General features: G+C 39.7%; 1 protein-coding gene across 2 annotated transcripts in view; it reads left to right on the forward strand.

Annotated features, from left to right (window-relative positions):
* PLCE1 (phospholipase C epsilon 1) overlaps positions 1–26,795 on the forward strand; it is a 312,758-nt gene that overhangs the window by 21,077 nt on the left and 264,886 nt on the right. For both annotated transcript variants that reach the window (XR_004346085.1, XM_032607439.1), the window contains exon 2: positions 18,589–20,145. Coding sequence is in view for 1 of the 2 variants with exons in the window: in XM_032607439.1 (XP_032463330.1) it covers positions 18,940–20,145 (1,206 nt within the window). In the remaining variant the exon portion in view is untranslated. The remainder of the gene's footprint in view (positions 1–18,588; positions 20,146–26,795) is intronic.

The following is a 26,795-nucleotide window of genomic DNA, read 5'->3' on the forward strand; positions in this document are numbered from 1 at the left end:
TGTAGCACAGGGAACTCTACTCAATATTCTGTAGTAACCTATATGGGAAAAGAATCTGAAAAAGAATAGATATATGTATATATATAACTGATTGACTTTGCTGTATAACTGATTGACTTTGCTGTACACCTGTATAGCATTTACAACATTGTAAATCAACTATACTCTAATACAAAATAAAAATGTTTTAAAAATATTTTTAGTTAAATTTTTTTAAAAAGCCCTGATGGATCATGGGTAATGAGAAAACGAATGCCATTTTCCAAAAGCCTCTCCTCTGATGGGTTTATTCTCCTAGTGTTTAAAACCATATCTCTCAGTGTAGTCTGAAGACAGCTGGCGCCAGAGTCACTTGGTTGGGGGGGGAGTGCCTGTTAAAATGCAGATCTCCCCCTCCTTCCTGAACCAGAATCTCTTGACCGGCACCCAAGCAAGCGTGTTTTTACCAAGTCCCCTGTGTGATTCTGATGCCGATGAAAATGTGAGAATTACTGGTTTCAGCCTCATGGGAAGAACACGTGAGGAAGAATATTCGCCAGGGCAGAAAAAGCTTGCTATGGGGAAGTAGCTGCGTGGATTTGAATACTTCACCAGTGGCTAACTGAATAACTCTGGGCAAGTTGCTTAATCTCTCCAAACTTCAGTTTTCTTTTCTCTAAACTGGAAATTGTGGTCGTAGCATGTACCTCACCGCACTTGCTGTGAAGACTGAATAAGATTATACACAAGGAGCTCAGATTGGTGCCTTGTGTGGAAGATCTCAGGTCTTGATGTGGCATAAGGGTGGTGAGGTGACCCAAGTAAAGTAGTTATGTTTTCTTAAGGAGATATATATATATATATATATATATATATATATATATTTATACACACACGCACCCTGTGGCAATTGAGAGGGTAGAATGTTTTTCCTGAAAGATCCTTTCAGAGATGGGATTCATTTGGAGAAGTTCCTGAGAGGAATGGTTAGGTGATTAGTAGTGATGCATGTAGTACATAGCTGAGGGAAATAAGAAAATGAGGCTCTGGTGCCTGTCCCGGATACCTACCACCACCCCACTCGGGAGCAAGGGCAGTTAAGGTTGTCTACAGAATGGATGGTTCTGGATGGTTGGTGCAGCAACTGTTTGAGAGTGAGGCTCGTAGTCACTGTTCAGAAAAGCTTCCTGGATAGAATGTGGCTCTGCAGAAAGGAAGGTAGGGGTTCTCAGGAGTGGTGAGCAAGACACAGAAAGTCAGGTGAAAGGCAGGTTCAGGGATTTCCCAGGTGGTGCAGTGGTTAAGAATCCTCCTGCCAATGCAGGGGACACGGGTTCAAGCCCTGGTCCGGGAAGATCCCACATGCCGCGGAGCAACTAAGCCCGTGCGCCACAACTATGAGCCTGCGCTCTAGAGCCTGTGAGCCACAACTGCTGAGCCCGCCAGCCACAACTAATGAAACTTGCGCTCCTAGAGCCCATGCTCTGCAACAAGAGAAGCCACCGCAATGAGAAGCCCGTGCACCGCAATGAAGAGTAGCCCCCACTTGCTGTAACTAGAGAAAGTCCGTGCGCAGCAATGAAGACCCAATGCAGCCAAAAATAAATTAATTAATAAATTAATTTAAAAAAAAAAAAAGGCAGGTTCAGGGAACAGGAGCTAGACCACCCTGGCTGAGGTGGGTGTCAAATTGGTGAACTGGAAAGGCTAGTTTTGATCAGATCACCCTCAAACCTGGCTCCATTTGGCCTAGTTTAATATGTCACTTAAACCTAGCAAATATCCCTTTAATAAATTTCAATTAGACCTGGTAGTCTTATGGACCATCTGTACTCAGTGCCTAGCATAGCATCTGGCACACAGTAGGTGTTCAGAAAATATTTGTTGAATAAGTGAATGGATGAATCCTACCCTTTGGTTGGCCAGCCCTTGGAAGAAAGATTGAGCAATTTGGAAGTTGTTGTACTCCAAGAATGGGGCGGTGTTTACAAATATATCAAACAGGTGAGATGATGCGTGATTTCAGGGAGGCACAGAATGTGATTTTTCCAGATAGTCTCCTTTTTATAATAAGATTTAGAATGTTGGGAAAGAGATTGCTAATGTTTATATAGATTTCATTATGTCCCAAAGTTATTCTTTTAGACAATATAATATTAAACAAGAGAAGCAGGATAAAAATGGTATAAACAGTATAATTTCAGTTCCATGAAAGATCTGTGTTCATGGAGGAAAAACTGGAAAGAAGTTATAACAAAATTAGGACTTACTTAATGATCTTACCTTTTCTACTTTATACTTATCAGACTTTTTCCAAATTTTCTACAGTAAATGTGTATTACTTTTATAATTGGAAAAATATAACGTGTTATTTGCTCATTAATATAGAAAGTGGTACAACATTCTTGCCAAAGCCTGCTTTGTTTTCTTATCCCTGGCATTCATCATAAAAATCACAACTGATACTTGAAATAATGACATAATGATAACAAAAATGAACTACACCTTACCAGGTATAGTACTACCTGTGTCATGTGACACAGCTGATCTGCTGAGGAGCCCACACCATTCAGATACTGCGATTGGCCATGTCAGGGCTCCTTGCCTCCACCTGCACATCCCTCAGCCTCCCTGAATACCGACTCCACTCCCCCTCCACCCTTGTCAGAGGCTCAGGAATGGCCGGAAGGCTGGTAGTGCAGGTCAGAGCAGCCCTGCTTGCTTTGGATTGTGGACTCAGCAAACAGCTCTGTACTTTGGGTTACACTGCTCTGAAAAATAGCAAAAGTGCCAAGGTATTGTCCTATAGATTAAACAAATTAAAAACAAACAACAACAAAACAAGAGCAGCAGAACCCAGAAAACTTGTTCACTTCGCTTTTTTTCAATCAGGCAAAAAGTATGAATGATATTGCTTCTCCGTTTTGCATGATGACTTCTCAGTGGTAAATCAGAGGCACAGCTAAAGTGAACTTTGAGTTTTAATGAGGTGTTCTATTTGCAGTTTTAACTCTGCTGAAAACAAGCGCCATTAGAATGATATCAACTGTTTGAGTCAGTTGTTGGCTTGGGCTTCCACCCAGAATTTGATGTCATTGGTGGGCAGCCATGAGGAACAGGAATAATTTTGAAGTTTGTTGACGAGAGGACCTCTGAAGACCTTCATTGGTGCTGGTATTAAATATAATGCAAATATAAAAATGAAAATAGCCATCCTATGCATTAAGTATGTGGATTTAAAAGTGCTTTCCGGGCTTCCCTGGTGGCGCAGTGGTTGAGCACCTGCCTGCTAATGCAGGGGACACGGGTTCGAGCCCTGGTCTGGGAAGATCCCACATGCCACGGAGCAACTAGGCCTGTGAGCCACAACTACTGAGCCTGCGCGTCTGGAGCCTGTGCTCTGCAACAAGAGAGGCCGTGATAGTGAGAGGCCCGCACACTGCGATGAAGAGTGGCCCCCGCTTGCCACAACTAGAGAAAGCCCTCACACAGAAATGAAGACCCAACACGGCCATAAATAAATAAATAAATAAACAAATAAAAAGCCAAGCATTAAAAAAAAAAAAGTGCTTTCCATCTGCTAGGGCTTTGTGGGGGAACGTCTGTGAAACTGGAAAGTTATTGCGTCTGGAAAATGTTTTACTCAGTGTGATGATGAAATGTAGGCTAGGTATCAGATGCAACGGACCCCAGGAGTGAGGGAGAGCAAGAAGCACAGCCACAAAGAAAAGAGTTTGTAGGAGTTGAATCATATCTTATTTTGATTAAATCAGGATCGTTTTACTGAGAGGCTGTAATATGAGAATGTGTTAGGTAGTAGAAGAGTCCTATTATGTTTATCTCATTCAGAGTGAGTTTGTTTTCATCACATGTATTTTTAATTCTTTGGAAAGACAATTACATTAATTGAGGAATGACTTGTAGAATACCAGTTTGAAAAAAACATTTAGCGAATGGGTGTGTCGATGTTGCCTATCGGTTAATGAAAAATTGCTTGTAACATGAGCTCCAGGTACCCCAGCTAAATGGTGGCAGTTGGCCGCTTGGGGAAGCCCATTATATTTTTGATGCATTAGTTGGGTAAAGCAAGGCCTTCAGGGAAGTGGCTCCGGGTCCTTCCCACTTTCCTCTTCCTCTTCATTACATGGCTTCCAAAAATGTGCTGCCTTGACCTGGTATGAGAACTTCCAACCCCAGAATGAATTGTCCAGGATGGTTCTACTGCTTCTGTTGCAGTTAGGCTTAGCAAGGGCACAGTAGCCTCCATGTGCCAGCCAACCCATGACTTTCCATCCCATCTCCAAGACAAGACTCCTTTCTCCCTCTCTCCTCCGTTTTCTCCCTGGCCTCGCTTCCCAGGGCAGAGTCCTCTTTTAAAGACTGACATTTTCTAGGAATTCTTCACTTGTGACTTGAGTTCATTCTGGATTCTGCCATCTGTATCTTCATTTTTTATCTGGTGCACAATTAGTACACACTGTTGAGTGATCCCCCCACTTTTTAACTGGCTGGACTGTACCATTCAGTATTTCATGATCATAGCTCATATCCTAAGTTTTTTCCTTGTAGCTCTATAATAACAAATGATTTCCCTGTAGGCATTGGCTGTGCCTTTCTCTTCCTGTGAAGTCATGTACTACCTTGCACATGTGCTAAGCACCCAGTAAACTTGTACAACTTAAAGAATCATTTAGCTGCATGCACTGGATGAGTTAAGGAAAATCATCTCATGCTAACGTACAAATAATATTCTACACAAAGCAGTAAGTGAGCAAATATTTATTGAGCCTCTATTATTATAGTCCTCAGAGGTGATTTACAGGAAAACAGACATGGTCCTACATCAGGAAGTTATATATGAAAACTCTGCAGAAGTTTTTATAGTGATAAGAGTAAAAGGTACTGTTTTTTGAGGGATTTCTACCTCCTAGGATTATTGTGAGTATTACATGAGAAACTTTTACTCCCCCCCCCCCCCGCCCTTTTTATAGATACAGACACTAAGCCTTAGCAAGGTCAAATGGAGACAATCTCAGATTGAATGTTTCCACTATCCTGGTGCTCTCTCAGCATCACATTGTACAGCTGAGCAAGCTGTTCAGTGCTCAGAAGTGCCTGGCTGAGAGTCGAAGTGGGAATGAAATGAGCCCTGTGGTCTGCTTGAAAAGCTGATGTGGGGTAATGTATACTGTTGAATGAGTATACACCTGGGTAGCTACCACCCCGATCAAGATAGAGAGCATTTCCACCATCCTCAGAAAGTGCCTTTGTGCCATTTTATAGTCTTTCCACTCCTTCCCACCCTGCCACCAACCCCCAGTGACCACTCATCTGATTCTCTTGAATACCATAATTTTGCCTGTTTTCTAACAGCACTGTCCTACCGAACTTTATGCAGGATGGAAACGTTCTCTATATCTGTGCTGTCCTGTACCGTTGCCACCAGTCACATATGACTATTGAAATGTGGCACTTGAAATGTGGCAGCTGAGAAACTGAATTTTTAATTCCACTTAATTTAAATTAATTTTTTACTTACACTTAAATAGCCACATGTGGCTAGTGGCTACTATATTGGACAGCATTGGTCTAGAACTTCAAATAAATGGAATCAGTCAGTGTCTGGCTTCTTTCATACAACCTAATATTTTTGAGATTTATGTTTTGAATCTCAAAATCTTGAGATTAGATTTGTTACAACATCAGAAGATCATTTTTTAAAATTGCTGAGCAGTATTCTATGAATAGATCTCAGGTTGTTTATTTATCTGTTAATAGACTTCTGGGTTGTTGCTGGTTTGAGGCTACTATGAATAAAGCTGCTATAAACATTTGCATACAAGTCTGTTTGTGAATGCATGCTTTTATTTTTCTTCTATGAGTGGAATTTGGAAGTCATATGGTAAATGAATATTTAACTTTATAAGAAAACGCCAAATCGTTTTCCAAAATGGCTGTACCATTTTATATTCCCACCACAATACTGCAGTTGCTCCACATTCTTACCAACTTTGGTATGGTCAGTTTTTTTAATTTTAGCCATCCTAGTGGGCATAAAGTGCTATCCCATTGAGAGTTTAATTGGTATTTCCCTGATGACTGATGATGTTGAACATCTTTTCATGTGCTTGTATTTCTTCTTTTGAAAAGAGATTATTCAGATCTTTGCCCATTTTTAAAGATTGTCTTGTCTTTTTATTATTGAGTTGCAGGAGATCTTTATGTATTCTGGATGCAGAGCCCTTGTTAGATATTTATATTACAAATATTTTCTACCATATTATGGCTTGCCTTTTGAAGAGCAGATATTTTAAATTGTGATACAGTTCACATTATCAATTGTTTTTCTTTTGTGGTTGTACTTTTGTGTTCAGTCTAAGAAACTTCTGCTTATTCCAGTGGTTATAAAGATTTTCTCCTATGCTTTCTTTTAGAAAGTTTATAATTTTAGCATTTATATTTAGGACTGTCATCCATTTTGAGTTAACTTTTGTGTATGGTGTGAAGAAGGGATTGAGGTTCACTTTTCTTTTCCATACAGAAATGTTGTTGATCTGTCACAATTTGTTAATAGGCTGTTCCTGTTATATTATCTGGTAGAGTGTCTGTTCAAGTCTTTTGCCCATTTTAAAAAATTGGCTTATCTGGTTATTATTGAGTTTTTAATATATATTCTGGATACAAGAACTTTTCAGATATATATATTGTGAATATTTTCTCCCAATCTGTGACTTGTCTTTTTGTTTCTTAATGGTATTTTTTTTTTTTGAAGAGTGGAAGTTTTAAGTCCATTTTACCTTTTTTTCCCTGGTTTCCCTGGTTATGGTTAGTGCTTTTTGTGTTCTAAGAAATGTTTCTGTATCCCAAGGTCATGAAGATTTCTCCTGTTTTCTTCTAGAAGTTTTATAGTTTTAGATTTTATGTTTAGCACTGTAAATCATTCTGAATTAATTGTTGTGTATTGTGATGTAGGGGTTGATGCTCACTGTTTTTCTATTTGGATCCAGGGCCATTTATTGACTGTCCTTTCCCCATTGAATTACCTTTGCACCTTTGTTGAAAAGCCAATTGACTAAATGTGTTGTTCTTTTTCTAGACTCTATTCTATTCCATTGACCTAAATTTCTATCCTTATGCTGACAGCACACCATCAAGTTTACTGTAGCTTTGTAGAAGTCTTGAAAATAGGTTATGTAAGTCCTCCAATTTGTTCTCCCCTTAAAAATTATTTTGGTTACTCTAGGTTTTTTAATTTTTCATGAACTTGAAAAATTCTTTCAATACTTGAAAATCATGTTTCTTAGTATAGTTTACCATGTTAACTTTTTTTTTTTACATCTTTATTGGAGTATAATTGCTTTGCAATGTTGTGTTAGTTTCTGCTGTATAACAAAGTGAATCAGCTATATGTATACATATATCCCCATATCCCCTCCCTCTTGTGCCTCCCTCCCACCCTCCCTGTCCAACCCCTCTAGGTGGTCACAGAGCACCGAGCTGATGTCCCTGTGCTATGTGGCTGCTTCCCACTAGCTATCTATTTTACATTTGGTAGTGTATATATGTCAATGCTACTCTCTCACTTTTTAAGGAACCTCCATACTGTTCTCCATAGTGGTTGTATCAATTTACATTCCCACCAACTGTGCAAGGGGGTTCCCTTTTCTCCACACTCTCTCTGGCATTGATTGTTTGTAGATTTTTTGATGATGGCCATTCTGACTGGTGAGAGGTGATACCTCATTGTGGTTTTGATTTGCATTTCTCTAATGATTAGTGATGTTGAGCATCCTTTAAAGTGGGGTTTATCCCAGGAATGCAAGGATTCTTCAATATATGCAAATCAATCAATGTGATATACCATATTAATAAAGTGAAGGATAAAAACCATATGATAATCTCAACAGATGCAGAAAAAGCTTTCGACAAAATTCAACAACCACTTATGATAAAAACTCTTCAGAAAGTGGGCACAGAGGGAACTACCTCAACATAATAAAGGCCATATATGACAAACCCACAGCCAACATCCTTCTCAATGTGAAAAACTGAAACCGTTTCCTCTAAGATCAGGAACAAGACAAGGCTGCCCACTCTCACCACTGTTATTCAACATAGTTCTGGAAGTTTTAGCCACGGCAATCAGAGAAGAAAAAGAAAGAAAAGGAATCCAAATTGGAAAAGAAGTAAAACTGTCACTTTTTACAGATGACATGGTACTATACATAGAGAATCCTAAAGATGCTACCAGAAAACTACTAGAGCTAATCAGTGAATTTGGTAAAGTAGCAGGATACAAAATTAATGCACAGAAATCTCTTGCATTCCTATACCATGTTAACTTATTAGAGGAGAAAAATTATACAGTTATCTCAATAAATGCAGAAAAAGCATTGGGCAAAACTCATTTGTGATAAAACTTCCAGCAAACTAGGAATACAAAGAAACATGCTCAGTTTAACAAAGGGCATTTATGAGACACCTACACCTAACATCCTATTAAGTAATCATATATAGAATACTCTCTAAGACTGAGAACATGGGAAGGATATGCACTCTTTGTACTTATATTAGCATCAGAATTGGAGATCCTAGCAAGTGCAGAAAAGGAAGAAAAGGAACAAAATGTATACATTTTAGAAAGAAAGAAGCAAAACTCTTTATTTGAAGATGACATGGATGTCCCTGCAGATAAATTCTAAGTCACCTGCAAATGATCTGCTAGAAGTAATAAGTGACCTTAGCAAGGGTATAAATTATAATGTCTGCACACAATAATCAATTGTATTTCTGCATTCTAGCAGCAAACAGCTAGAAATTGAAATGTAAAATAATTCCATTTACAATAGCAGCACCAACATAGGAACAAATTTAACAAAAGATGTGCAAGACCTTTATATAGATGAATACAAAATATTAATCTGTGTAATCTATGTCTGAGCCTCTCAACCATCACTTTCCATTTTAGTTATTTTTTTAACTTATTTTTTTATTGAAGTATAGTTGATCTACAATGTTGTGTTAATTTCTGCTGTACAACAAAATGACTCAGTTAAACACGTATATACATTCTTTTTTATGTTCTTTTCCATTATGGTTTATCCCAAGATATTGAATATAGTTCTCTGTGCTATACAGTAGGACCTTGTTGTTTATCCATTCTATATGTAATAGTTGGCATCTACTAACCCCAAACTCCCAGTCCATCCCTCCCCCCCATCCCCCCTCCCCTTTGGCAACCACACATCTGTTCCCTATGTCTGTGAGTCTGTTTCTGTTTTGTAGAGAGTCCACCATCATTTTCAAAGCAGCAAATTCATTGTAGGACAAGGTGGAAGCAAATGTCAGACTTTCTTCTCTGGGCTTCCCTGCTCTCCAGGATTGTGGCTTCTCAGATCTAGCTGCCTTGGTAGCTCTCCACTAACCTTCACGAAAGGTTCCAGATAAGCCAAAAATTCTTGAGGATTATAAGAAAATACTTTATGTTAATAATCTATTAAGAGTTCACATTCAGACAACAATGTCATGCATGGCTTGCTCTTCCCTGAGACTCCAGAGGGCTATGTGGTTGGCCCTGCCTCTACACAGCATGGCCACTTTACACACCTGCTGTCCTCCGCCTCCTGCAAGCACACACAGTTCAGCTGTGTGACGTTCTGCTAGTGACACACACACACTGTGAAAGCAGCCTGGCCCTGCAGCAGCTCTTCCATCTATGACATGCAGAAAATAGTCAAGAAGAGTCCCTCTTTCCCCCAGGATCTACAGAGTTTTCTTTTTTTAGGTTGCTCTTAGATAAGTATCACTCACCATGAGACAGCTGCTAGGCCTAGCTATCACACAATATGTCACATTCATAAAAACAGTAAACATGCAGGCATTATTCTACTTAAAAACAATAAAACCAATTTAATTCTAAGGCACATCTTGCTCCCAGTATTTTATTTTTAAAATACTATTAGATGTTCATGACATCTAATCTAGTTTTAATACAAAGGTATTACAACTTAAATATTATCTCTGAGGAAATCAGATATTGTTTTGGGCAAAGCTTTTAAATCACAATAAAATAGTTATGAAACAGCAAAAAAGAGAAGATATGTGTATATATATACAGAGATGTGTGTATACGTATACCTACATATATTCATATATATGTGGAGAGAGAAGCACTAGTACGAGTTAGCTACATCATGTTTATGGATTAGAAGCCTCAGTATGGTTAGGATGTTATCTTTCTCCAAATTGATATATTGATTAAAACCAATCCAAAACAAAGTCCTTGCAGATTGATGATATTCTTTTTTTTTTAATTTTTCAAATTTATTTTTGGCTGCATTGGACTTTGTTGCTGTGCGTGGAGAGCACTAGTTGCAGAGAGCGGAGGCTACTCTTCGTCGCGGTGCACGGGCTCTAGGTGTGCAGGCTTCAGTAGTTGCAGCACGTGGGCTCAGTAGTTGTGGCTCTCGGGCTTAGTTGTTCCGCGGCACGTGGGATCTTCCTGAACCTGGGATTGAACCCGTGTCCCCTGCATTGGCAGGCGGATTCTTAACCACTGCACCACCAGGGATGTCCCAGATTGATGATATTCTTGAGGATTGGGTTAAGGTTTGGATTTACCACGCTAAGTAATGTGACGCTCTGTTCCTTCTCAACTGATGTGGATGAAAGGATGAGAATAGTGTTTGGGGAAGATTTTTCTAAAAATTGTATGGGATGGATTGAAAGAGGAGGAGGTTAGAATTTGGGAGACTGGAATCTCTTAAGTTCTAATGGGTTATAAGGGGCAAGGATTGGGCTCAAATAGCCGTGGAAAGGAAGGAGAGAGTCAAATGCCTTTTGAGACCAAGTATATGCCTAGGTATAAGCCAGGAATGTGGGGTGCAGGGTCTCTATAAAACTCCTTAAGTTTGAAGATGCAAGGTCTTTGTTTTTCAAAAGCTCTCAATCCACGCAGGGGTCCTACATTATCAATAACTACAATATAGTGTGTCGTGACATGCTATGGTGAGATGTGGGAAGAACTATGGGAAACACAGATGAGAGCAATTAATGCTGACAAGTGAGCATCAGAGAGGGCTATAGAGAGGAGATGCTGTTTAAGCTGGGTGATGGAGTCTTAGTTAAGTTAGAAGACAGTAGTAAGGGAAATGCAAGAGGCATTAAGTACTAGGTTGGTTCAATAAAGGGCAAAAAGAACAGTGTGACAGGATATCTTTTCCTTGAGGGTATTGGTCAGAGATGAAAGTGGAAAAAATCGATTGGGACTAAATCATGGAGGGTCAAATACCATCTTCTACTGCCCACTTTTCTCTCTTCTCATCATCTTATCAAAAACATGAATCTCTGTGTGCATACGTCCTGTGAGTGTCAGCACCGTAATTCTATTTGCCTCCACTCTTGGCTTAAAGTTACATTCTACTAATGTCTGTATCCCCGTATTTCTGGGAGAGCAATAGGGAGAGAAGGGGCAGTTTGCAAGCTGACTGGAGACTGTATTTACAGTGAGGATTTCCTTTCCTTGGGAGTTTTACAATTGAGAATTAACCTGCATAGACAAACTTTTTTTGTGATCCTCCATGTTACTGTATCGGCAGACCTATCAATGTATTCGTTCAAAAATATTTATTTGTGTAACTTCCTCATCTACCTATCAGATCAACTCCTGATATCCAGTGTACGCAGAGTAGAAAGATTAAGGTCTTTCTGAGTTTTCTGGGTCATAGGTCTAGCATCAAACTCTGAAACTTTTCTAATAAAGAGAGTAGAAGTCACAAAGGGTTAAGTCGTTGGGGTCTTGGAAAATGATCTAGATGGGTACACCAGTGCCTTTTGGGAGTGTTTTAAAATCTTTGTTTCTTTGTGACTTAAGGAATTTCTGTCATCATAGTTCAGAGAAAGGAGGTCAGGAGAGGCTGGAACAGCAGACATTCACCGGAGAAGAAAGAGTGAAGACTGACTCATATCATGCAGAGTTTGGGTGTGGATGTGTGCATACACCTACAACTGTGCACTCCATGTGCCTGTGGTTGGGAGAAAGGGAGGAAAGGGTTGTGCAGACATAATATTTTCTTTAATCTCTTTGCTGAGTGGACTTTGGAGAAGAGCATGCATAAGTAAATAACTGTGGCATGGTTGTTTGTCTGTCATACACATGATACTCAAAGGGACTCTATAAAATCCTGTAAGTTAAGATGCAAATAGAACTATTCTTTTACCAACTTTGATGGTTACCCTAGTATTTCTCTTCCATGATGGTGAAATTACTGAGCAATTTTCAGTTTCTTTGATTAGTTGAAATGTTCTCCTACGAGCTTCAGATGAATTCACGGTTATGCATTATATTTTCTTCAACTTTCTTTACAATGCTCATTCTACCCGAATATGGATAAAAATAATTGCTACCTCTTTGTAAAGTTCCAGCTCAAATCTCCCTCCATCAGAGCTTTACTGATCCCCTGGTCCTTGGCCATCTTGCTTTCTGAGCCCTGTGGAATATAACAGGTGCTTAATAAATAATTGACAGTTGTCTAGTAGATTAGTTTTTGTTGTTGTTGTTATACTCCACCTCCTTCCAACACCTACAGTTAGAAAAGACAATATGCTTGTATTTAATATTTTTCTAATTTTACTATTTTGTATGGCACAAAGCATTCCATCTGGTTTAAGAGCATAAAATTGGAGATGTAGTAGGAATTAGGGACTATAACTTTCCCTCCAATGCAGGAATTTTCTATATAGCTTCCTTGTTACACTCCTCTGTACTCTTAGATAAGTCACTCAAATACTCTGAGCCTCATTCATAAAATGGGGATGACAATAGTACTCACCTTTATTAGTTAGGGACAGATCTGGATGCCTGTGACAGAAAACCTAAAATAGTGGTAGCTTAAAGAAGATAGCATTTTATTTTTCTCTCTTCCAAATCTAGGAAACAGGCACGGTGGCTTCTATCTTGTTTCTTTGCTATGCAAGGCATCTATTCTCATGTTTACCTCACAGTCTGATATGGCTGCTTTAGCTCCAGCCATCATACCTTCCCTGCAGCCAGCAGAAGGGAGAAAGAGGAGGAAGAGAAGGGCACACTCTGTCCCTTCAAGGACACTGTCCATAAGTAGCAAACCATTTTGCTTATATCTAATTAGCACTAACTTACTTGTATTACTACATTTAGCTGTAGGGGAGGCTAATAAAGGGATGGTCACTAAATTTCACTAAAATTCAGAAGTTCTATTATTGAGGAAAATGAGAACAGATTTGGGGGGACAATTAGCAAGTTTCTGTCACCCTACTGATAATTTTATGAGATAAAAGATGAAGATGAAATGAGATAATATGTACACTGTGCTTAGAACATGCCTGACATACAATACATGCTTAATAAGTATTAGCCATTGTTTTTATAATTAAACATTATAGGCAGTCATTCATTCACTCTATTATTTGTTCAACAGACATTGAATACCTACTATGCTAAACATCGTACCTCTCCTGTTTAAATCTTTCTATCAACAATGAGGAGAAGACTGCTGTCCAAGATAGCCTGTCCTTTGTGGAACAGCTCTAAAAGTTAGGGAATTATTTATCAAACTAAGCCAAAGCATGCCTCCCCAGTAATTCATTTGTTTTGGCCCTGATCTTACCTTTTGAAACTATGAAACAAGCCTTTTTCCTCATCTCAGTTCTTCAAATACATGAAAATGGCTAATAAGCCTCATGCTTAGTTTTCTGGCTCTAAACAGGCATTTTGTTAACTCATTTATTTAGTGTGTAGTTTGACAAACTTTTTCTGTAAAGGGCTAGATGGTAAATATTTCTGGCTTTGCAGGTCACATGGTCCCTGTCACAATTTCTCAACTCTACCATTGTAATGTGAAAGTAGCCATGGACATTATATAAATGAATGGCCATGAATGTGTCCCTATAAAATTTTATTTACAAAAACAGATAGCAGGCCAGATTTTGGCCTGGTGCTATAGTTTGCTAGCCCCCTGATTTAGCCCATGGAAACTTACCAACAAGGTTATTTATGACTGATATTCCCCTACTCTGGAGCTGAAAACTTACTCTGTGACACTCCTGATTCTTCTTATACCTTTCATTTCTTTTTCTTGTCTTACTACAAGATTTGGCTAGGATTTCTAGCTAGGATTGGCTAGGATTTCTAGCACCCCCTGCGTCTCCATAACTTTACTTCCTGACCAGTCATTTTCCTTGACACATTATCTATCCCAATTCATCTCTAGCTTGGAAATGCTACCTTGACAAGTCTTCTCTTTTTCTGCCATATTCTTAACTCACATGTTGTTTGACCTCTCCCAGGCTGGCCCTTCTCCAATCTTCCCCACAAACCTGTGCACATTAAGAAGTCCTTTTTTTCCATCCCTTTCTTTTTCAAATCTGTTAGACTCTGATCTTCATTCGGGCTTCAGCTTTTCTTCAGTTAACAGTCTAATGCTAACTATAACTCTAACCAAACCCAACTTCCCTCAAAGACAACCTAGAGGAGATAGGTAGAAAATTAACATTTACTGGGCCAGGCACTGCTGACATTTGCAACATGTGTGTTTCACTCCAACGTTATAGATGTGGTAAGGGCGGTTCGAGATTGATCATATAACCAGCTGTGGTCATACAGCTGAGATTCAGGGAGTCAATCCCAGTTATAGAATAGAAATTCAAATTTGACTGGACCAGAGGAGTGGAATGTGTGAATCTGGCAAAAGTAATTCAACACCATGTCACAAATACAACAGAGTTGCTAAACTCTGGTCATCTTCTCTCATCAAGACATTTACAAGGCATAGAATAACAAACATTTGCACTGAACTTTTGGTTTTCAGAACATTTCCTTCACAGGTTTATGGAGTAGGTGATTTTATTTCAATTTTACAGGAGAGGAAATCAAACCGCAAAGTGGTTAAAATATTTGCCGGAATTGCCAGGCGCCGGTGTCTTTCTGTTTCTCTCTAGGAGGGTCCACAATTGCTCTTCTCGTAAAAGTCCGTACACCTCTTTTCTAGCTAACTCCGTTTTGTCTTTACATACCTCAGCTTGGTCATCATCTTTTCCAAGAAATACTTCCTGCAGTCACTCCCACCTTGTGCCCACCATCTGATTTAGATGCTCTTCCTCTGTGTTAACCCAGATCATCATCACCTTATTTGCACTGTATCTTAACCGATGATGCATTAGCTTGTAAGGAAATCAAGGGCACATCCTTGCCTCATTTAATTTTGCTCAATAAATAGTTGTCGAATAAAGGAATGACATGAGCTGGAGCCAGGTCAGTGCTCCAGGGAGTCATTTTCCTGGGATGTTGCTCAGTCCTGGTTACACCTGGAGGCAAAACAGAAACCTCAGCCTCTTCCAGAGACAAATGCAAATAAAAGAGGATCCTCCCAGGAGCCATCGATCTCTGTAGCCAGGGGACATCAGAAATTCAAACCTGTGGGGTTTTAGACTAGATAGCAAAGAAAGCAGCATAACTATGGAGAAGAGCGTAGGTTCTAGAGTCAGGCTTCTTGGATTTGAATCCTGACTTCACCATTTTCCAGCCGTGTGATCTTTAGCAAGTGACTTAGCTTTTCTCTGCTTGGGTTTTTAATCTCTCACATGTGGATAATGATGGAACTCATCTATATTAGTTACTTATTGCTGTGCAACGAATTATCCCCAAAACTTAATGCCTCAAAACAATGAACATTTATTATCTCACAGTTTCTGTGGGTCAGGAATTTGGAAAGGGCTCAGGTGAGTGCTTCTGGCTCTGGGTCACTGGTGACGTTACAGTCAGGAATTCGACTAAGGCTGCCTTCATGTGGAGCCTTGACTGAGGTTGGAGGATCACTTTCCAAGGTGGCTCACTCAAGTAGCCATTGGCAGGAGGCTTCAGTTCTTGCCACAGGGAACTCTCCTTATGACACGGTAGCTGATATCCCCCAGAGAAAGCAAGAGAGGAAGAGCCAAGAAGAAGCTCCGATGACTTTTATGAGCTATTCTCAGAAGTCATACACTGTTACTTCCATGACATTGTCTGTGTTAGAAGGACACGTCACTAAGTAGAGCCCACATTCAAGGAAAGGGGAATCAGTCTCCACATTTTGAAAGGAAGAGTATCACAGAATTTGTGGACATATTTTAAAACCATCACACTATCTGGTAGAGTTGAGTGAGAATTACATGACATAAGAATTATAAAATGCTTAGAACAGGACTTAAGCAGCACCTACCTTCAATTACCTTCCTCATGGGTTAGAAAGGACAGATGAACTGTCAATCTGAAGGCTTTGGCTTGAAAAATTACATTCCTCTAAAAAATGGAGCAAAGATATTGAAAGCTGGTGCTGTACGCCATTAAAGTATTCAGTATAGTTCTTGACATGAAAAGTTGTTCATGTTTTGAATTTTTAAAAGCAGGTATAAAACAGCATGTACCGTATGATCTGGTATTTGTGTAATTATATACTTATACCTCTGTATGTTAATACATAGGGAGCATTCTGGAAGGAGGTTCCTCATAGTATTAATCATGGTTATCTCTGGGTGGTGGAATTTGTGTTAAGGTAAAAAGAAATGTGTGTTTTTTCTGCATTGTTTGAATTGTTTTATACTGAGCATATATCTACAAAAATAAGAGAGGCATTTTCCAAAGAAAATAAAAAAGAAACCAAGTTGGAAGGAAGACACAAAAGGTGGAAAGGGTTAGGATGTTGTATTAGGACGTTGCTGCTCTGGGTGGGTTGGTTTGTTCCCTGTGATGTATATGATCGATAGGGTGTCCTCTGATCTTCAGGGTAGTTGTGAAGACCTGCATGTGCTGAAAGCAGGTGAGAGTTTGTGACTATCCTTGCTTGAGGGGACATATATGTAAGAGAAGAAGGGAAGAGCGGAAAAGGAGGAAGCAAGGAGAAGAGGGACATCTGTGTAGCAAAGAGCAAAGACAGGGCGAATCTGCTGTTGACAGCAGAGCCTGAATGCCATCAGTTGCCTTGGGAAGAACAGCTTTACCTATAAAGGAACAGTATACTTGTGATGGGCACTCTATGGGCCCAGAGTGCCTTGAATATCCTTTATAATTGTACTTGCCACATTGGACTGTAATCTGTTCAATTCTCTCTCCTTAATAGACTTGCAAGCAGGTCCTGGCTTTCTAGCCCATTACATGGTTCCCAGCAGAGAGCAGGATTCAATAATTTGGAGAAAAAAATAGGCTAAATTACTTTTTAAAATAATGTCTTTCACAAATTGAAAATGTTTATGTCAGTTGACATTCAACTGAATAATTTATTCAAATGAAACAGAGGGAGTTAAAAATGTATATACTTTATGGGAAAAAATTAGAAACACTGCCCAAAGATGCTCTTTGAAAGGTTTAAATCTATCATTTGTCTCCCATTTGTTGCATCTGTTCTTTGTTCACCTTTTCCTTTTTTCTGCCTTCTTTTTTTTATTTGAAAAAAATTTTAAGATTCTAATATCTTTACTTATTTCCTATATTTTTTTTCTTAAAGTGGTTGCACTGGGGCTTATAGTACACATCTTTAGCTTATGACAACCTGACTTTAAGTAATGTTATCCCGATTCATGTAGAAAATAATCTTATAACAATATATTTCCATTTCCTCTCTCTTGACCTTTGTGCTATTCTTGTCATATATTTCACTTCTGCATTTGTTAGTAACTCCACAATACCTTGTTACTATTTTTGCTTTAAATGGTCAGTTATCTTAAGTTATTTAAAAAGTAAGAAAAAATTGTATTTATCCACATATTTAACATTTTTCATACTCTTTATTTCTTTTTATACATTCAGATTTCTATCAGGTATCATTTTCCATCTGCCTAAAGGACTTCTTTTACCATTTCTTATATGTAAGTTTGCTAGTGATGAATTTTTCCAGCATTATATGTCTAAAAAGTCCTTATTTCATTTTTGTTTTCAAAAGATTTTTGCTGAGTATAGAAGTCTAAGTAGGCAGTGTATATATATATATATATATATATATATATATATATATATTTTTTTTTTTTTTTTTTTTTTCCCCCCAGTACTTTAAAGGTTTACTCCACTGTCTTCTGGCTTGCATTGTTTCTATGAGAAGCCTGCTATCATCCTTATCTTTGCTCCTCTCTACTTCATGTGTCTTCTTTCTCTAACTTCCTTGGCCTCGTTGAATTCTCAACTACTTCTCTTTAAATTAGACACACTGTTGGGTTTCATCTGGGTCCCACCTCCCTCCCCGGTAGCCTAAAAACTCTTAAGCTATAAGCTAGGGCATTTATAGAGCTCACCTTATTTGTTTTTTTCTTCTTTCAGGGATCATTGTTCTATGTTGCCTGTTGTTCAATATCTGGAAACCATTATTTCATTATATTTTTCTGATTTTTTTTCAGTTGTTTAAGGAAGGAAGATAAGTCTGGTCTCTGTTATTCCATTCTGGCTGGAAACAGAAGTTCTGAAATATTGAATCAGAAAAATGATACCAACTTCTGATTGCAAAACTCCTTACTCAAAATGGATTCATAGTTTGCCTTAGCTTAGAATTATGAGTTCATGTTTGAAAATCTGTTTAGTGCCACAGTGTTTGACATCCCTTTTTCTCACAGGATACATTCGAACTGGATTTTTAAATCATTGTAAGCCAGTGATGAATCAGAGGTTACAGAACGCAATGTCGAATAAAAGTCTTCGAAAGAATTGCTTCAAATGACCAAAGAAAGAAAATTGATCTACCGCCTTAAAACCTTGATCTCGAAGAGCACACTGCACATGGTAGGAAGTGATAACTGGGGAAATTTATGTGGCTCTTAATGCACCTAAACGAAGGAATTGTCACTTTGTTTCTCAGAGGGCTTATACACCTGAGATTATTTTAATAACCCTTAGTTTTATTAACATTTTGACATGATCACAAACGGGGAGAAACAGCAGTAGCTAAAGCCTGCTCATTGGTCAAGATGACTTCTGAAGAAATGGCAGCTTCTGTTCTCAGACCTGTGACTCAGCGAAAAGTGATATCTGCTCAGTCGGCTGTAGATGAAAGTAATGATAAGGTCTCGGACATCAGTGTTCCAAAGACGCATCCTGTCAGGCAGAGCGGGGAGACTTCTCATACCATCTCACAACTGACCAAACTTACAGAAGAATCTTCTGGAAGCAACTTGCCCCAGATTCTCTCAGTAGCAAGGGAGAAAATAACGAGTGATGAGAACAGTAATGAAGAGTGCTGGGAGAAAAGCATACCAGACTCTGTGAAAAACCTTAACATTAACTGCAACAACATACTGAAAATCCATCAGTGTGGCCTTCCTCAGAGCCAGTTTTATGAAACGTGTGATTCTACCACAGAGGAAGGCCTGTGTTTGGAAACTGGAATCCCTTCTTCACTGGAAAGAAAGGTGTTCCCTGGAATTCAACTGGAAATAGACAGACCTCCCGCAGGCATTATTAGTCCATTAGGAACTCAATCAACCATCATAGAGACGGGCAGGGCACACCCTGACAGCAACATGGCGGTATTTCACTTTCAGTATGAAGTTGACAGAAGAATGTCAGACACTTTCTGTCCTCTGTCAGATAACTTGATTTTGGATGATTGTGGAAACTGTGTACTACCTGCTGTTGGTGGGGAACAAAAGAACAATTACATGGCGTATACTTGTAACCTGATGGAATTGGCAAGTAACTGTGACAGTAAGAATAGGCAGCTGCAGTATGATCATTGTGACCCCTTGAATGACAAATACTTGTGCTTTGAAGGCTCTTGCCCGAAGGCCGATGTAGTATGTTCAAGTGACAGCTTTTGTGGGGAGGATTTTACGGACAGTCCACCTGCCAAGACCTTTCTGAGCCATTTTGAGGACTTCCCTGATAATTGTGAAGATGCAGAAGAAGATTTATTCAAAAGCAAGAAGGAGCGGTCCACTTGGCTAGTGAGGAGATTTTGTAAAAATGACAGGGAAGTAAAGAAATCTGTGTACACTGGGACAAGGGCAATTGTGAGAACTCTGCCTTCCGGTCACATTGGGCTGGGGGCTTGGAGTTACGTTGATCGGAAGAGAAACGGTCTCTTACTGCCTTGTGGGAGAGTCATGGAACGGCTGTCAACAGTGGTGACGAGGCAAGATGGGGGCCAATGTCCGTCAGAAGCCCAGTGGTATCCGGTAAGAGTTAAGGTTTCTTTTGATCAATTCTTTAAAGTTGAGTTTTTAAAAATCCAAATCTCCGTTGTCTTAATTCTTGGGAAATTTTCAGTTCTGGCAAATGATTCTTAGAGGAAGCATTTGTAATTTTTGGAAACTAGTAGACCTAACAGGTAACTGGAATTGATAGCTATCAAGATTGTGTTAATGCCACAATATAAGTAACAAAATACACATACATTTGTCATCAGGATAGGAGAAATTAGGGAGAGCCCCTGGTTACTGTACAGAGGATTATAAGATGGAGACAACTGAGAGTGGGAAAATGGCTCCCTCAGCTGATTGTCTAGTTGTGTCCTTTGGAGATATATGCTTCTGTCCTCTTCTACCATGTAGCTCATTGTTTGCTCTTAGGTTGCAAGGCCTAAAGGAACTTAAATCTGTTTTCCTCCGTTTTCTAGCCAATACTCCCAGTTTCTTCCCCCTTCACCCTTTTTATGCCATAGGCCCTTTTGGCAATTTGGTAAAGTCTTTAAACTGAGAAGAGCACTTTTAAATGCATCAAACGAAGTACAAAGGATCATAAAAGGCACAGATTATGTGGATATACATTTATCAAGATAATTTTGAAATTGTAATATAGCAGAGTACCGTAATGGCATAATGCAATAATGGCATCTAGCAATGTGATAACAATCATAGTTTCAAAGTAGTGATGAATGTTAGTAGGGAATGGTTTACCTGGGGCTTTCCCAGTTTTAGCACTGCAAGTCCCATGTTCTGGGAAGCCACTCAGTCTTGGGCAAACCAGGGCAGTTGGTCACCCTAATTATAAATACTATTTTAGGTCTCTTCCATGACTATAATATATGGAAATATCTGTGGTTTCTGTTGGTGACAAAAATCACAGGTACTGCCAGTATTACTGAAGTTTGTTGCTTACATTCATAATTGAAGGAAATTCTAAATTTCTATTTGAGATTAATAAAAAAAATTTTTTTCATCCAAATTTCTGGGCTCTCTGAGTTCTATCCACAGTTCCCCCTGTTTAAGTTAAGATTCCTGCTTTAGAAATGCACACAATTAGCTGCCCACTCTTGGACCTGATCCTTGCATCGGAAGCCAGCACCATGTATCATCTCGGTTTTTCCCTTCTCTGGCTAAATAGCCCTACTTTCTTCAACTGATCTTCATGGAAGAACCCTTTCTATAACTCTTGCATTTCAGTTTTACACAGTTCCTTAAAACCTGGCCCAGTAAATAAAACCTGGTCTAGAACATCCCTTTTATTGAAACATGACTAGTATATTTTAATCATCATCAACCATGGGATCCAGTGTTTATTGTGCATTTTACATGTGCCAGGCATTGGGCCAAATAACTTACATACTTGATTTCATGCAGTCATCTCAACTACCTTCTGATATGGTCTGATTATTAACCCCATTGTATTGCTAAGAAAACGGAGTCTCAAGGAAACTCTGTACCTTGCCCACAGTCACTTAGCTAGTAAGTGGTATAACTAGGACCTGTAATCCAGGCAACTCACACTCTTAGTTTCTCAAGATCAAGAAAGATATAAAATTTAGATTAAGTTTTCAAAGGAACGAAAGAATTCTGTTCTTTTCACAGGATGTTGATTGAGTAGCCCCACTCACTAATGCTCCTAGTATCTCAGACTTCTCGTGTTCCACACGGTGGCTCTGACCCTGGTTATGTGTTAGAATCAATGTCCAGGCTCCACCCCAGACCCTCTGAATCAGAATCACTGGGGTAGGGCACAGCATGAATAATTTCTCTAAGTTCCCCTGGTGGTTCTATGATTCTATGGAGTTGAGAACCACTGACCAGGAGCTTAAACTGAGCTTTTTGCTTTTTGGTCAGGACATTTCGGGAATATTTGCTCTGCCCTAAATTCCCTGACCCGGCTCTGGTTCTCAGGAGTGTCAGGGCTGCCCTGGGAGCCTGCCTGAAAAGTGACAGCTTGCAGGCCCTTCTCTTTGTACATTTGATGGGCAGTTCAACCCGGCAAGTGTCAAGGGATTTGGTTTTGAATCTTCATCTGGTTCCTCATGAAACCTGAGTCAAGAGTTGGTGTCAGCTACCCACATGCTCCCCAGCTCTTCTGACAGAATTTTGTCCACACAGGAGAAAAAAGCTCATTCCACGCATGTGTGTCCTGCCTGCACTATGGTGACTTGTCCAGTGCTGACCATGAAACTGCTGCTGATGGCAACATGTCAACCCACTTAAAAATGCATTGATTTTAAAATCCGTGTACACTTGAAATTGAACACAACAGAAATTTAAATACAGCAAAGTAAATGGAAGTAGATGGCTTGAAACCATTATCAGAGTTCCCCACACACTTATACAGTCATGAGGGTCATGAATCTGATGTCAATTTCAGAGTAATTTTTGGCATGCCTTTATTCATTCCGCCAGTTTCTGGAGCCCTGCCACTTCTTCTGAGAATGTTCACTGGCCCCTAGCTCAAACCTGTCCCTTTCTGTCTGTCAGAGGCCTTGGGATGGGTAATTTCCAAAGAAAAGAACCAAAGAGATGATGCAAATCATCTTTTTCCTGCTTCTTAGTCTCTGGAGGCTGGGAGAGCCTGCCACACCTCCTGCAGAGTAAACCTCAGGAACTTCTCTCTCCTTCTCTCTGTCTGGGCTTCCCGGAGGCTGTGGGCATTTTTATTAACGCTAAAGATGAAGCTGGGGGATGGGCCAATTGTCCTCCTGTTCATTTGTTTGTTCGTTCGTTCTTTCTTTTTTTTTGTAGTTAATTTACAATGTTGTGTTAGTTTCTGGTGCACAGCAAAGTGATTGTTTTATTTATATATATATATTATTTTTCATATTCTTTTCCATTAAAGATACTGAATATAGTTCCCTGTGCTATACAAGTAGGACATTGTTGCTTATTCTCCTATCCTCTCTTAAGGGTAATTTCTGAAAGGGAGAGCCTTTTTTGAACACTCAAACATGGCAGGAATGAATCAGTATTTTCTGAAGTATCATATTGTCTCTGCATCTCATTCTTTAGTTTGAGTCTGGTGGAAATCCTTCTCAAAAGTTGCACAGATGAATTATAGCCCCTTTCCCCCTGCTCCTGTAAATTCCATCCTCCACCTAAAAAAACTGCAGACCCCCAAGGTTATTCTCCTGTTCCTGTTCTTTGATTATTTCATGTGTCCGTCCTAGCTCTCCAATCAGATTGTAAGTTTATTAAGGTCAAGAAATGGCCCTACCTTTTGTATACTCTCCATAGTGCAAGCACGATGCCAAGTATTAAGAAAACAGGACAGTGCCATGCTTACAATCATGGTCTCTGGAGTCAGTCGCCCTGAATTGAAATTGTGACTTTGACTCCAGCACCTACTGGCCATGTGACCTTGGGCAAGTTGTTTAACCTCCTTGTCCCTAATTGCCTTAAAGGTAAACTGGGAATAATGGTTCTTGGGGGATTAAATGAAATGCTACCATAAAGTCCTCTGCACGGTGCCTGGCCCCTCTTCTCACCTGGGCCTGTTATCTTGCGCTTTTTCATGAACTGTCCCCATCTCCTTCTACTCTTTGGTGCCTTCTCACACAGGGATGTTTACCGTGGTATGCATTTGAAGGTATGTCCTTCCATCTATGATGTGGTAGCTTGCTTAATCCCTCCCACACGTTTAGAGTATGTGTTATTTGTCCAATTAGTTCCTTTGCCTCACATTAAAATTTTTTTTTCTTGTATGCCTTCGTCAAAATGACCCAATTAATTTATGTTTGCACAGCTGTGCAGGGAAGAATGGATTTGAATGGGAGACATTAATGAGGATTAATGCTTGCTGACTGACTAACCATATTGGTATCCTCCTCCTCCTGCCTGTAAAAAATTAAAACCTACCCCTTATTCAGTTACAACCCCCCTTGCCTGCTTTCAGTTTATTGGCTCAACAAGACGGCATATTTTGGCAAGTGGCTAAAGTCTCCAGGTTAAATGTTGGTTAAAGGTGCTTTTCCTTTAAAAAAAAATTCTCCCCTTGCCCGAATTTTGGGGAGTTTAAGTACCTAGAGTTATTCTGAATATGAAGTACAAGAGGATCCTGCCTCTGCTGGAATCACTCATGTAACCTAGTTCTCCGTGCGCTGAATGATGGAACATGGAGAATGTGAAGGTGGCAGGGCAGACAGCCCACCAGGTCCTGTTTTATTGCTTCATTTGTTTCCCTGCCTTGATCCACAAGAGGATTTACCGTGAAAGAATATATACAACAAAATAGAAAAAATGAAGTTTTACTTTTTAGAAATCAGACTAGGAAAACTAAATTAAAAACCAGCTTCTATGTCGCTATTCCCTGTTCTGCTTTCTGCCTTCTAAAATGTGTCTTTCTCCTTCACATTTTATTCTATTCTCTAGCAGAGAAAATTAAACTTAAGAGGCAGTGAAAAATATTTGAGTGTTTAACATAAATGCCTTTGTCAGCATATATGTCCTGGATTCTTTATTTTCTCTATTATGTGTAAAGGGACCAACCGATAATAAATTCATCTTCTAAGTTGTAACTGTTATGGATGATCAAATATCCATTGAGCCCTGCTGTTCAGTGTTGTAATAGATGGCAGTTGAAACAGCAACAAGTCTTGTTTTCTTATCTGGAAATTTGGTCTCCCTGCAACTTGGGTACAGTTTGGACCTTGAAATAATTAAAATTTCACAGGGTGCCCAGGTAAGCTGAAAGCCTGTGCTTGGGGACATGCCAGGCCTCCTCTTCCATTACTAAGGGTTATGTCAGGGTCATGACATGGGTATAGGACGTTGCTGGCCCCTTCCTGCTGAGCACAGTGAAAGGGAATCCAGTTCCCGGCCGGCCCCTGTGCAGGTTAGTCACATCTAGTGCATCAGTGGAAAATGTGATGGGCTGTCAATAGGACAGCTTTCCCTTATTAGCTGCATTGGGGCAGTTTAGAATGAATTTACTTCCACATCTCGGTAGTTACGCCAGCTCTTTGGCTAGGATTTGGCAACAAAAGAGGAAAAAAAAAAAAAGGAATGAAAAACACTGACCCTGGGCCGTAGTTTAAGGTGAATGTATTCATGGCCACTGTTACTCTTTTTTTTTTTTTTTTAAGTTTTGCTATAAACTGTTATTCTTATGTTAGCTTTGGGACACAATCAGATTAGGATTTTTTTCGTTTTCTTCCTTTTCCCCAGATGTCCTGCATACTGAGAATTAGCAGCTGGAGAGGCCTGCCCCATCCCTGGAAATGGGCTGTGGTTAAAATATGGCCTGAAAAGAATCAGAACCCATGGGCAAAGATAAGAGCATCAGATGGAGGCCTGATCTAACCCACACTGTGCATTTTTTACACAGGAGGAACTCAGGCTGCCCATAGAATGACTTCCCCTTAGTCATGAGTGATGAAGTGGCCCTCTTCCCCCCCACCACCGCCCCTCCCTACCTCCCCCGGGTGCTGACTCAAGTACAGTAGTCCCCTTAGGGCTTATAGGCCTCCTGGCGTGATGCGGATTCAACACTCAAGGATTGAAGCATTTTTGGCAGTGGGGGGAGGGGGTGGTGACCGTCCCCTGACCCTCCATGACTAGACTAACCCATGGCTCAGGCAGGATCTTCCCTGAAAACCTCTTCTCGGACAATGGTGCTAGGGTCATTTTCTGACCCTGAAGAGCCCCATCCAGTAGTTTTTTGTTGTAGCAGCGGGCCTGGATACATTCAGAGCCTCAGATTAAACAAGGGTCTTAACAGAGCTCAGTTATCCAAATCCCTAACCCCAACACTCAGCCCTTGAACCCCAACCCCTTCCCTCTCATTTAGGCCATCACCCCTCAAATCCTCAGAAAGAACTCAGCAGAAAACCACCTCTGCCTTCAGCATCACAAGGACACAATGATCTTCAAGGAGAGCCCATACGTTGAAACCCAATAAACCTCCTTGGAGGGAAGAAGAAATGCTTTGATTTTTTTTTCCTTTTTAAAATGGCTTTATTGAGATACAATTCACGTAACATACAGTTTACCTATTTAAAGTATATAATCCAGTGGTTTGGGGTATATTCACATATGTATGCAATCATCTCCACAATTTTAGAACATTTTTATCACCTCAGAAAAAACCCCTGTGCCCTTTAGCTATCACCCTCCATTCTCTCCACCCCTTCCCCCCTCCCCCAGCCCTAAGCATCCACTAATCTACTTTCCATGTCTATAGATTTCCCTATTCTGGACTTTCATATGAATGGAGTCATATAGTATGTAGTCTTTTGTGACTGGCTTCTTTCACTGAGCATAATATTTTCAGGGTTCCAAGTTCATAGCATGTATTAGTACTATGTGAGTTTTTTCTGCTGAATAATATTCCGTTGTATGAATATACCACATTTTCTTTATCCATGCATCAGTTGCTGGACATTGTTTTTTTTTCCTGCTTTTTGGCTGTGAACTTTCGTGTACAGGTTTTCGTGTAGACATATATTTTCTTGAGTATATACCTAGGAGTGGAATTGCTGGGTCATATAATTGTGCTTAGCTTTTTGAGGAACTGCCAGAACTTTTTCCAAAGCAGCTGCAGCTTTTTACATTCCCACCAGCAATGTGCAAGCGTTCTAATTCCTCCACGTTCTGACCAACATTTCTTAGTGTCCATCTTTTTGCTTATAGCTATC

Source organism: Phocoena sinus, chromosome 16, assembly GCF_008692025.1.
Source record: "Phocoena sinus isolate mPhoSin1 chromosome 16, mPhoSin1.pri, whole genome shotgun sequence".
Taxonomy (NCBI): domain Eukaryota; kingdom Metazoa; phylum Chordata; class Mammalia; order Artiodactyla; family Phocoenidae; genus Phocoena; species Phocoena sinus.